At 37.2% G+C, this 13621-nt stretch overlaps 1 protein-coding gene across 1 annotated transcript; it reads left to right on the top strand.

The window, feature by feature from the left end:
* The first annotated feature begins 664 nt into the window (after positions 1 to 664).
* Positions 665 to 12950, top strand: CEP15 (centrosomal protein 15). Its single transcript, XM_065886334.1, has 4 exons — positions 665 to 717; positions 2132 to 2255; positions 10589 to 10663; positions 12816 to 12950. The coding sequence occupies exons 1-4, from the start codon at positions 665 to 667 to the stop codon at positions 12948 to 12950; spliced, it is 387 nt and encodes a 128-aa protein (XP_065742406.1).
* The last annotated feature ends 671 nt before the right edge of the window (positions 12951 to 13621 follow it).

Raw genomic sequence — 13621 nt, 5'->3', positions numbered from 1 at the left:
TTTAAAAAATCAGTGCTGGACACTCAGGCGGTGAGCAGACAACCAGTATTAACTAAATAAGATTTAGGAAAGCCCGTGCTTCATTCCAAGAAGGAATTTTCATTCCTGTTTTTTTATTACATCATTGCAGCTCAAATTGCATTCTCCCTTTGGGCAGGCACCTTCAGCTCTTGCACCCAACCATATTTGCCTGCAGACTCAGTCTTCCAAGTAGTTCGCTAGACCTCTGTCTGTATTGGCCTAGGCGCTTTCCTCTGTTGAATTTTACACAGTGGGGTTGTTTTTTTCTTTCTTTCTTTCTTTCTGTTGATTCAGTAAAATGTTTACTAGTCTTAGTACCAGCTGCTTGTTTGTTTTGAATTCTGATGAAGGTTAAAATGTGGGTGAAGAAAGAAGAGGGGAAATATGCTGCATTTACCTGTGTCACAGTGTTCTGGGATGCATCTGGCATACGGAAAACTATGTATCATGAGTAGAAGTGTTTATAAGTGCCTTCCTTTCATTTTATACATTGTTATAGCTCAAGTTGTATTTTTCCCTTCTGAGAGAACCAGTGGATTGAGGTGCTGACTGATCAAATGTTGCAAAGCTGAGGACATGTGGTAGAAGTAACTTTAAATGTTATTATTTAGCAGAAAGCTTATAAAGGCAGCTTTGATTAAAGATGACGTCCCTGTTTGCTCAAGAAATTCGCCTTTCTAAAAGACATGAAGACATGTAAGTTTTTTAAAAAGGCTAATCTCAATGTACAAACTGTCCTGGCTTTATTAGTGAAACTGTGTGCATAGGAAGACTTAAAAATCTGTAAGTGTGTCATTTTAGTTTTCTGACACTTGAGAGATTTTGGTGTTAAGGCATGTCATCATCCCTCTAGACTAATAAAGATTAAAAGGTCTAATTGTGTTTTCTGTCTTCTTAATTCTTGTTACTAATATCTAGATAAATTCATTCTCCCTCTAAGCTTTCTATACTCCACATTGGTATTTAATGAACTTCTCTAACCTTCTTACCAAGGGCTGGCTGGCTCTCATGGGTATGTGACTGTGTAGTCACAGGCCCTGCACTTGATGCTCTAACTTCACTATCTTGAAATCCCCAGTAATTTTTTTTTTAACACGGGACCCCAAATAATTTTTTGCCAAGGAGAAAAATTTTCATTTTGCACTGGGCCCTGCAATTTATATGGCCAGTCCTGCACTTATATTTAGTATTAACCCTTCTCTAACCTCTGTATTGTGGGCTCTCATGTTTTCCTTTAATTACCAGGCTCTCTACCGTGACCTCCTAAGGTATTTTTCTTACAAAAATTACTGTTCAGAGACCTGGGGTTTTAGTTCTACCCTCAAGAACAGCCCTATGCAACACAGTGTTTCTTGAAAATTTCAACTATTTGGGAAATGGTTACGCTGTTAGGTGTACCATTTGTGTATTTTTTTCTCACCTGATCATTTAATAAGACCAAAATCTTGTAAAAATGAGCATATAACCAGGGAGAAACTTTTAAAGTCCTCTATGTGTATAACAAAGTAGTCTGATAATTTACTTACACCTTTCTACATCTTTCTTCAATTACTGTTTTACCTTGTTGTGAGTATGCATGTGTAAACACAGCCTCTCACTCATATATGGAACCATCATCTTTCTCTTGGAAAAAGAGGAAAAAAATATTTTTATTGCTTCTTCAAACATATGGAAGTTTAGCACAATTCTAAATGTGTAACATAAGATTCAGGGGTACTGAAGTGTTAAGCAGAAGGTTTCGTATAGCAAGTTATATCAACGTATGTGTGGGGAGGTATATATAAGTATGTGTACAAAGGGATATGTATTACAGTTTGCATTTTCACTAAATATTTTTCAACACTCTACAATAATTTCAAAAGACCAGAGAGGTTACAAAAACAGAAACATGTACTTATAGCGTACATATGAAAATAAAAATAATTTTACCAAGACTTAAGACGTACTGAACTACCTAAGGTTTTCACTGTCTTATTAATTGACATAGTAATTGGCTTTCAAAACAGGTTGAACTTGAAGGGAGGTGCAATTAAAAATGAGTTATTTATCAGTGTATTGGTCAAGCAATAAAATGTTTCTTTAAACTTTATATAATCTTCATTTTCTCTAGAGTATCACAAAGATTAATGTTACTTCAACAAATGGAGAATAAACTTGGAGATCAAAACAAGGAAAAGACCCCTCAGATGCAAACAGCTGAGACTGCTTTACAAAGGAACCTTAGTCTTTTAAAGGTAAGATTCTCTGAATTAAATATATTTTCCCCACGTTGCAAAAACGTTTTACGTCAACTTCATAACTTTGATTTTTGTAATTTCTTCGTTTTGAGTTACAGAAAGAATTAATGAGGTACTGTCTATTTTTTAAACCCATGTTAATTGGACCAGAAGCACGGATTCTCATTTTTTAAAATGAAAATACTTGAAGTTTGCTTAGGCTAAGGAAAAATCAGTCACCACAGGAAGAATTTTAAGGTCACCTTTGTGCGAGAATAAATACAAGACATAGCTTCTATCTTCCATCTTCTTTTATTCGTAGGGAGATCCTGAAACACGATAAAGCACCTATCATGTATTTAAAACAATTTGATTTTGCCCTACTGGGGCCACAGTCAACACACAGAATTCATATCTAAGATAACAGATTTCCCTGATCTTTTTTGATGGTGATGGAGGAGGTGGTCAAAGTATGTGATTGCGCAAGGCCTCACCATTTGGCCAGTGTGCCCATTTGGAGTAAAATCATATGTGTAACATTTTTGGCTGCTTGCTATACTTTGCTTCCAGAATTGTATGGCTTCATCCATAATTAAAACCCTAAAGTTTGCTTCCATTCAAGCTTCCAAGAGATCCTATGACTAAAACATTTGGTAGTAAGGCTATATTATTTAAGTTATAAAGCAGTGTTTTCAGTTTTTTATTGTTAAATATTTTCATCGATAGGCATGATGTAGTTCTCTTCTGTCCTCACTAGAGGATAAAGGAAGAGGAAAATTCAGTTATCTTCTCAGCTTCTGGCAGTTTGATCCACAGTAATTTAAGTCACAGCCATAGTGCTACCAAAGCATTCTATATTGCCATATGTCTTACTTGCCCAATGGTGTTTGCAATATTTATTTTTAAGTGGAAATATATAGGGTAATCTAGAATTTGCACTGAAAAGTCAGAAAATCTAAATTGGAAGTCTTGAAGGCTTGTTTGCTACTTATTACGGCAAGTGCAGGTAATATTAAGTGTCTTCCTTTTAATGAGAAAGTATTTGATGAATGCCCAGAGGGTCCTTACTATTGAGCTAGTTCTGGGCAGAAAGTGAGGATAATAAAGTAAGTATAAGTTAGAGTTCTTTAGATCAAGTAGCTTACAGGCTCGGTTGATGACATAAGGTTGTCACACACAAAATAGAGACCTTGTATGATCAAACATTAATTAAAATATGTGGAATACTCAGCACTTTAGGAGTAAGTGTAAAAACTCTTTGAAAGCTAGAATATGCTATGAGGTCTCAGAGAGGAAGCTAAGCTGGAGCTGCATTTCAGTAGGCAGATGGGAAGGCATGCCATTGAATTTTTAAGGAAGATTCAAGACCAGAAGAAGAACGAATGGCCTTACTAATAATGTTCATGGGATCCTAAGCTAACTAGCTTGGGAAGTCACAGGAAACAAGGCTGAATATGTATTCTGAGACCAGATGAAGAAGTTGAGACTTGGTATGTAGAGATGATATAATATTGAAAGTGAGCCAAAAAAAAAAAAAAAAAAGAGAGAGAGAGAGAGAGACTTATATAAGAAACATATGAATGGGTCTTTAAGAAAGAGTCATTTGCTATTTAGATGCAAAGTGATTTCAATAATGGAGAGATTGAATTTAAGGAAGGTAGCTCCTTGTCATATCTAGAAGGAAGATAATGAACCTAGTTTCATAGTCATTAGAAACCAGTTTGGTATGGTGTTTTTTCCCTTAATTATCAAAGTAATATATTCTCACTATAAAAAAAACTTGAAAGAGCAAAGATGAAAAAGAATACCTTCTATATCATCTGCCCATTTAGAAATTAGTATATTTTTGTGTATTTCCTTTCAATCTTTTTATAAACATTTTTCAACTATCTCTTACATCCCAGATACAGTGCTTGCTGTTAGAGACGCAGTTTTTCCCCGTTTTTCTTTTAAACATACTTTGAATAACTGGATATGCAATTTTTTGTCCTTCTTTCCCGCATATTATTTTCTTTAACTTTGGGTATACTCTTAGTGGCTCTCTCATAGAAGTTATCGTGACAGTAAAATAAATAGGACTTGCTTACACAATTTGAGTTGAGAGAGACTTTAAAAAGCATATAGCTTATATTCTTATCTAAAGGTCTTTTTTTTTTTTAAGCATAAAAACTTTTCCCAAAGATATAAAATAGATAAAAGTGGACCTGCTTTGGCCCAAAGCCCTATCCATTCAGCCTTTTCTTGCCTGCACTGATGTGGCTCTAAGGAACTGTGAAAACCAATGATCTGGGCTAATCCCTTAATTTAGAGATGAGGAAACCATAAGGTAACTATTCCTAATACCCCTTTGTCAAGAACAGGTTAAGTTATAGCAGGATAGGTACTTAAGTACAGAGTGCCCTTGAAAATGGTACCATTAAAACCTGGCAGCATTCCTATAAGATAGTAACAAAATAGGGATGACTGTATCACTGTCCATTATTTGACCTTACTCACATGTTCTGAACAATATCATAAACACTAAAAGGGCATGAGCTTTAACTTTCAGAAAGAAAGATATAACACTAGCATCTTTCAATGATGTAGTTTTATACTTAGAGAAGCCAAAGTTGTTTCAAAACGGGTATGAGTTGAGTAAAATTAATGGATAAAATGTAAACATAAAAAACAACAGCAATCTTATATATATACAGCTGGAAAAGAGACACCACATTCATATTAGCAATAAAATTATAAAATATATAGTTGGGAATGCTTTTAACAAGGGATCTGCATGAATGGTATTAAGATAATTATTACACTTCAGTGGGAGCTGTAAGAGAAAATTTAAATGGAGACATACGCCTTAATCCTGCCTGCGGAGACTATTATTTTTCTAAGTCAGTTGTCACAAAGTTATTTTTAGATTTAATAAAATCCCAACAAAAATTTCGCTAATTACACTTGAAAAAATAAATTAGCAACAATATCAAAGCATGATTTTAAAAGGGGAGCAATAAGAAAGAGACTAATTCCATCAAACATATTAGTAAAAGAACGAATAGGAAACTAAGCAGTGAAGAAAACTCACAGTGAAGGTTTAGTCAGTAAATATAGAAGGTAGCGGCCTTTGAAAACAGGCTCAGGGATTTTTTCAATTAGTATTAATACAATGAAATTTAGCAAAATCATAATGGATTTGAAAGACAGAGGATTTTATTTCTACAGATACTTTCATGATATAAAGTGCCGTCTCTCCCACCTTTCCCTCCACAAAATTTAGTTTAACCCAAAAAGCCGACTTTGTGGTAACAAACGTCCTCTTGTGAGGAGGATGGACGAACACTCTGGCATGAGGAAGAATGGGAGCATCCCACAGCAGATTAAAGATTCACGCCAGAGAGTGACACTTATACCATCACACACACTGGAAGCGTGTTTTTTAATTGCTATAAAAATTTCACACCTGTGTAAAAGAAGGAATAGAAGAATGTATTTCCATGCACTTATCACCCAGATTCGATCATTATCGGAACACAGCTAGCCTTGTTTTGTCTATACTCCTCACTCCCACCCCTTAAGATCATTTTGAAGCTAATCCTCAGACACTGCATTGTTTCATCTGTAAATATTTCAGTATATCTCTTTTTTTTTTTTTTTTTTTCCTTGGCTGCATTGGGTCTTCGTGGCTGCGTGCAGGCTTTCTCTAGTTGCAGCGAGCGGGGGCTGCTCTTCATTGCGGTGGCTTCTCTTGTTGAGCAGCACGGGCTCTATGCTCACGGGCTTCAGTAGTTGCAGCATGCGGGCTCAGTATTTGTGGCTCACGGGCTCTAGAATGCAGTCTCAGTAGTTGTGGCGCATGGGCTTAGATGCTCTGCGGCATGTGGGATCTTCCCGCACCAGGGCTCAAACCCATGTCCCCTGCACTGGCAGGCAGATTCTTAACCACTGCACCACCAGGGAAGTCCCTCAGTATATCTCTTTCTATATTTCAATATTTATCACTAAAAGATCAGCACTATTTTAAGCAAAATCAAAGTATCAGTATCAACCTAAGAAATTAACAATAAATCCTCAAATATCCAATCAGGTTCCAAGTAAAATCCAATTTGTAATTGATATATCTCCTAAATTTCTGAAAGTACTCCCTGCCCCTTTTCACATATTTGTTAAAGGAACTGGGTCATTTGTCCTGTCGAGTTTCTAGATATTGCTAATTCTATCACTGAGGTACCCATTTAACACGTTCCTCTCTTCCCCCTCATTCCTATAATTGACAGATCTAAGTTGTGCTGTGTAACAGAAATATAATTCAAGCCACATATGTAATTTTAAGTTTCCTAGGAACCATTTTTAATAACGTCAACCTAAACAGATTAGATATTATTAAAATTTCAAACAAAATATTTCAAATGTAACTGCTATTAAAGGTTAGTAAATATTTTATATTCTTTTTTCTTACTAGACCTTCAAAATTCAGTGTGTATTGTGTGCCTACAGCACATCTTAAGTCAGACTTGTACATTTCGAGGACTCAGCAGCCACATAAGGCTAAGGAATACTCCACTAACAGTGCAGATTACAGAGGCCTGATCAGATTGAAGTTCGATGTTTCGGGGAAGAACACTTCCGTAATGCCAGGCTCTCTCTCTCTCGTTTTGGAATGTTAGTTGTTGATGTCCATTGCCTAAGTATATTCATTAGGGGTTGCAAAAAGCAATATTCAATTCTTTTATTCCTTCTCCTTCAACTGCTAATTATTGAGAAACTTCCCTTCATCAATTATTTGGTTACACTGAGGTATATTTCACAGAGGAAAAAGCATGATGAATGCTTGATTCTATTTAGTTTTCAAAATAATAGGTTGGTTCTCTAGTATCTTCCAAAAGTGACCGATTAGGTGTTGTTGGTTTTGGTTGCTTGTTTGTTTTTGAGCTGTCTGGGATTTGATATTTTTCAATCCATTTCCATTTTTATTCCTACTTATTCTCAACCTGTCCCATTTTTACCAAGTGAGAGCCTCGTCAGATTAGCTCCTGAGTGCTTCTGATGGCATCTTAACAGTCTGACAGTTTCCTTTCTTTCTGGTCTGATGCAATCTTCCAGGCACATCATGTGCATTTGCTGCTTAGACCTGGAGTTGGCCATTGTTCCAAGGAGCCCTGGATCCTTTTGGTAGGAAATATGTTCAGAGCCCTCTATCTGGGCACTAGTGCGGTTTATTGCAACTTTTTTTTTTAAGATAAAATACTTCAGGAGCTCATATCAGAAATTCCAGAATTCCAGTTTGCAAGACTTTTAACTTAAAAAATCATGGATCTTGTACCTCTAACTTTTCCTCAAACCAAAAATCTGTTCCCAAAGAATTTTCCAATACCAATGTATCCTGTGATACAGACAGCACTGTCACCACCCATGTGATTACTGAGAATGGTTTTCAGTAACATACTTTTTACAATCCTTTTTGTCATTAGGGTGTATCTCACTAGGGATGCTCAGTCAAAATACTGTGTTCTAAGACCACTTGATGTAATTCTCCATGTGGTTATGCCACCACTAGATAGCAGTTAGGTTTGTTTCATTTTATTTTCAAATTTGTAGGGATTGCTTTTTCATTTGTTCTCTAACTATATAAAAATTTAAATGGTCTAGTGACAAATCTATACAACAAGGCCACAAGGTACAGGTAAAGCTGGCCAACTAGCCTTTCTTCCTCTCCTCTTTTTTCCTTTTCTCCCCCTACCCCCTTGGGTGCTTTGTAAAAAAAATTTTTTTTTAAGTTCTTGGTTTACACTCAGGAAACTTTGACACCTGTCTGTATTTATTTAATGAATACTTAAGTACCTAGTACATACCCTGCACTTTGTTAGATTCTCAGATGCTTAAAGGTTGTATGAGACGCAGCCCTTACCTTCGGACAGCACATAGTGTAAAGGAAGGTTCTTATATGGAAGTATTAAGATTTAACTTGCTATAGAAGGCTGGGGTCAAACTGCCAAGATTCGGGGTCAGGCTAAGGAAGGCATGTTTGATCCTCTGTGTTGTGAGTACCAATTTTTTTTTTTTTTTTTAATCTAGGGGAGGACATATTTAAGGTACTTTTTAGCAAAACTAATCAGTTCCATGTTAGGTATGGATTGAACTAAAGTGAGATACAGCCTAGGCATGAGTACAAGTAAATATTAAGTATTTGTTGAATGAAACAGCATTGAGAATGACATGGAAAGGCTCGAGGAGACATCCTGATGGAACAATACAGGGAACTTTGAATTTTTCAATGGCAGGAATAAGAACAGTTGGAGTTCGAGGATACAGCATAGGTATCTGAGTGGGTAGAATTCCCACTATTATACATTCAATACATTCGGTGGAAAAAGATGAGTTTAGTTTTATCAGGTTGAGAAATAAGGGCTGGGAAGAAAAGTTAGCCATCCCTCCTCAGTAATAATGAAAGCTAGATCAGCGACAGTCTTGGAGAGAGAAAACTTAAAAAGATGGGGACAGATGTCACAAATCTTAAGAAAGCCCACCCTGAGGACTAAACCAGAGAAAAAGGAGCCAGCTGAGGAGAAGGAGTCCGAGAGGTAAGCGAAACATCTCAGAAAGTGAAATATGACTTAAGCTAAGGAAGAAGTTCTCTGGAGGGGTGATAATCCCTTGTTGAAATGCTGCAGAGGGGACAGTTAGGTGAGGCTGACTTAGGCCTGCTTTTCCAGGCCACACGTCCCTCCTCCTAAACTCATCTCCTGCTCTTTGTGTTGCAGATCTGCTCTCCTCTACGAGATATTCAGTATCCTTATTTTCTGATCTTTAAGAAAAATGTTTAATCTTGCCTATAGGTGCTAGTGGCACCCAGATCTCCCAGTAAAGATAACTTTGTAACTGTTCTTAGGATAATGGTAAAATTGGGGTTCTGATTTTTATTGTTTGATTTCTAGAAGTAAAAAGTGGTTCTCCCAGGACCTTCTTAAATTTCAATGTAATCAGAAGACTTGGTCTCCCATGTCTGTTGTATCATTGGCATCAAGAGCTCTTTAAGCCTGAGTCTTGGCCGTGAACTTCTGGTATGGGAGAGGCATGCTTATAGATGGGCATTTTATCCCTAAATTGTTGTCTTTCCCCTTCAAATCACCTTCCTCTAGACAGCAGGTGCATTACTGGTTGTGCAACTTTGGGGAGTCCCTTTAGGGAGTTTCCTGTTTTTCCCTTTTCCATTTCACACCCATTCCTTGCTCCCGCCGCTGCCATCTGCTATCTCTTTTCTCCTGTTCAGCGTTGGCTTCTTCACACCCCACTCCCACGCCCTTTTCCATCGCTCTCCTTCTGTCCAACAGCCCTGTACTTAGATCACTCCAGTGCTTGTACATGGAGCAGAGAACTTTCTCTCTTCTCTCAACTCACTAAGCTCAAAGGAGAGACAAAATTCACATGGCCTTCAACCAACACCCTGGAAACTTGACAAACCTAAGGAAGCACAAGACAACACAGGTGCTGATGTGGGGAGTATTTATTTAACAGGGCTCGAATATTTCTGTTAACAACTTGCAAAGTCTTACATTTCTGGGTGTGAACTTTATGTGCAGATCTAGATAAAATCTTTACTGACGTATGAATCAACCTTAAGTACACTTGTGTTTATACAAACGTACGAGAAGACACAAACATCTACAAGTTCAACTACAAAGTACAGCACGATACTTGAATGCCATCAGCTGAAGGATGTATCAATACTACCTAGCAATAAAACTTGCCTTTGAGATTAGCTTAGCAATCTGATACTAAAAATCTAGATAGCATAGTGAAAGGTTCTTGTTGCAAAGTACTCAGGTACCTCATGGACCTTTTCAATATGGGAAGTATTTGCCTAAGTATAAAATTTAAAAATGGAATATTGAACAAATGTAATGTGTGTCATTCATATACCATTTGCATGATCTGGGCAGACCAGAACTCTTTGAAGGTCAGCCTAGCATGGGTCTGAGTATCTGATCGTTTTTCATATCGGAATATTTGACTATTTTATCCATCTGGCTGTTTTTAAAGGATTTTAAAGCTAAGTTAGTACTCTGAGCAGTTTAGAGGAAGTTCTTTTTCCAAGAATTATTGGCATTTCCTAGCTACTTAAAATGAAAAAGGCAGAACTTAGAAGTACCACCCCCATCCCTGCCTTTTATTTTAAAATAAGAAACCCTGCATCCTCTCCTTGAAACCGGTTAATTAAGCAGTGATCTGTCAGTGCCTGTCCATCAGTTCAAACTGTATATCCAGAGAAGAGTTGAAGCGAGAGATCTGGGATACAGATATTGCTATTACAGGTGCCATTTGTGTGTGTGGTTTAAATACATTTTGTTTTGAAAGTGCTTCTGTTACAGGATATAGAAGCGGCAGAGAAGTCTCTACAGACCCAGAATCATCCAGTTCCACCGCCTGAGGTGGCTTCTCTTGAGGTGAGAATCTTAAGGAACAAATGTGAAAGAAGAGACCCTCAAAAAAAAAAAAAAAAAAAAGGAAGAGAGGCTCTTCAGTTAGTAGTGCATTGTAAGTGGCTGTGTATGTATATATCCCAGATTCCTTCATTCAGTAAAATAAATAAGATGTGTCTCACTGATCTCTCTATGTCCACAGTGCCATGCTTTGTATGTAGTGGGTAATCTGTAAGTATCTGGGTTTTAAAAAAATTTTACATCAAGTGAAAATTTTATCAAGACCTTGTGTCTTTTCACCGAGTCACTTAGAAATGACTCTTGTTAAATCCTAACAGACAATATGCATGAAATCTTAAGATGACAGCCTAACCAAAATGCTTTTCCTGTTGGCTGATGTTAGAAGTAGCAGCTCAGTCTCTTCACCAAAAATGCAACCAACGCTATTTAAATGCATATTATCATGCAGTATAGCGTGGCTTTTGTCTGTTTGATTTTGCTCAGTTCAAGAACAGATTGGGAAGATGGTTGGCAAAAATAAACCGTATTTGGTATACGAATGTATGTGTGCTGAAAGGGAATTTGCTACATATAGAATAGTTTGATTTTATATTTTTAATGACCTTTTTTCAATACAGTTTTTGTTTGCTTCCTAACCAGTGATGTGAATAGACTCAAAAATTAAAGGCTGAGAATTTGCCCTGCAATTTTCTGTGTCATCTAGAGTAATAAGGAAAGGCAGTGATCAAGGATAGAAAGAACTCCCGTTCAAAGTTGCGCCTTGGGCATGTCTTTTTCTTTGTTGAATTTTCCAATACCTTACTCTGGCCCGTACAGGGCCCACACAATAGGGGTTAATCCAGCCGTGAATGGCGGAGAAACACCCAACCACAGGCCTTGGTTGGTATTTTTCTTAGCTAGTCTCGCACAGCAGGATGACCTTTATTTTAAGTATGTCAGGCTACTTCTCAGACCACATGCATAGATGCATAGATACATGGAACCCCTCATCATTTTCAGCTTTCAGAGCCCTCATACCTTTTTTTCTTTTTTTTTTTAATAATAGCATCTTATTTTTTTTTTATGTTTTAGTTTTTACTTTTTGGCTGCACCAGGCAACTTGTGGGATCTTAGTCCCCTGACCAGGGATCGAACCCGAGCCCACCGCAGTGGCAGTGCTGAGTCCTAATCACTTGACTGGCGGGGAATTGCCCCCACCCCCTACCTTTTTAATGCTCAATGTGAATAATTATGTCTCCCCAATGCTATCTAACTCTTTGACTGATTCTGAAAATGAGCTGGATAGTGAAGATCTCATATCAAATGCCCTCCTGTGACACAGAGCTTCTGCCATCTGACTTTTCTCTGGCCTCCTTCAGGCACTCAGCCAAGAAACCATGCAAGCGTGTAGATGCCATACAGCAATGCAGTATGAGCTTCTACAGCTTACAGACCGCTACAGTCAGTCTAGGAACACAGCGTCTCAACTTCCAAGTTACTTGAATTAAAAATAGCTAGATGATGTTGATATCATTGTTATTATCCAAAAAAATGTGGGAAGAAGTTACAGTTTGCCGTATCAGGTGCTCTTCTAAAAGATATAGCGGGTGCATAATTTTGCGGATGCATAACTTTAAATGTTTTTCCCCCCTACAATTAAGGGGTCAGTTCACCTGAGTCCTCTAGCATGCCCCTTATATTTCAGGTGCTGATCTCATCCAGGTCACATCTTTTTGTTAGTTCTAAAGCAGTTGTTCATGTTGAATCATTTCATTGTGATAATTTTAGTATGGGCAGTCATTTAGTATGGGATTGGGAACAGTAAACAAAAACTTTTAATGATTGTGTAGCCATAAATGATACTACTGGTAATAATCACAAGATTGGCCACAAGAGGGCGTGTAAAATCACAATAAAATTGTAAAACCTGTAATTCTGCCAGGCTCTAGTTTTACTGAGAAATTTGAAAATTAACACTAGTAAGTAGCCAGATTTTTTTTCTAAAATTAACATAAAATATTCTGTAGAGGAAGTGCATTCTACGTATATGTGTGAGTGTGTGTGTGTGTGTACGCACACACACACTTAAGTGAATAAACATTTAGACTATTATGAAGAGCCAAGTTCAATTGCTTGATATGCTTTTTTACTTTTGGATGTTGGTTTTTTTTTCCAGACTCTTTACTGGGCATCAGTAGAAGACTATATTCCCAAATGGGAACAGTTTCTTTTAGGAAGAGCACCATATCCTATTGGTGTTGAAAATCCAAATGAAGCAGAAGATACCATTCAAAAGGAGGTACAGCAATAGCTTCTTCACATACTATTTGCAAAACCTATTTAGGAAAGCTGAGTGTTAAAGAATATGCAGATCACTGCAGGAACTTTAGGAATCAGACATGTTCAATTGTCTCATTACTTCCTCAATGACAATGAAGATTTGAAAATCTACTTGGAACTTTCAGGCCGTCGCTGGGAGACCTACTACTCTTTCAGTGTCATGAATTTGCTTTCTACCAAACCCATGGAAGTGTTAAAAGCTGATACTGAAAGGTGGACTGTTGATTAAATAAGCTGCTGAATGAGTGTTGTGTGCTGTTAAAAGAAAAAAAAAAAGTCATTTACTGTCACTATCACCTAAACAGTGAATACCAGTAGTTCTGATTTTACATCTTCTATAATCTTTACTTTTCAGTTATTTTGTTATGGGGATAAGGCTCAGGATCCAAGTGGTTGTTTACTCACTCTTTTAGCTTTTTAACAAATGAAAAGACAGTGACAATCGCTTAGTATAATAATATTGATCAGGAAATAGATTCATAGGATTTTGTCCCTCATAGATCACTGGACCTGTAAAAATTCTCGAAGCAAGAACTAAACTACCAAGCATTCAATAAGTAGCCAGTTTCAGGAGGGCTCAGACTAGGTTCTGAAAAAGGACACCTATTAGAGCTGGGAATGGTCGCTGGATTTTGACCTGGT

The sequence above is a fragment of the Phocoena phocoena genome, chromosome 10 (genome assembly GCF_963924675.1).
Source record: "Phocoena phocoena chromosome 10, mPhoPho1.1, whole genome shotgun sequence".
Taxonomy (NCBI): Eukaryota; Metazoa; Chordata; class Mammalia; order Artiodactyla; family Phocoenidae; genus Phocoena; species Phocoena phocoena.
This window is presented reverse-complemented; position numbering and strand designations above follow the sequence as displayed.

What these genes read in the sequence shown, in the direction of transcription:
- CEP15 (XM_065886334.1), top strand. Translation starts at nt 665, where the DNA reads ATGACGTCCCTGTTTGCTCAAGAAATTCGCCTTTCTAAAAGACATGAA. An exon ending in TCTAAAAGACATGAAGACAT is followed by an intron (nt 718 to 2,131) that starts GTAAGTTTTTTA and finishes CATTTTCTCTAG; the next exon opens with AGTATCACAAAGATTAATGT. An exon ending in CTGAGGTGGCTTCTCTTGAG is followed by an intron (nt 10,664 to 12,815) that starts GTGAGAATCTTA and finishes TTTTTTTTCCAG; the next exon opens with ACTCTTTACTGGGCATCAGT.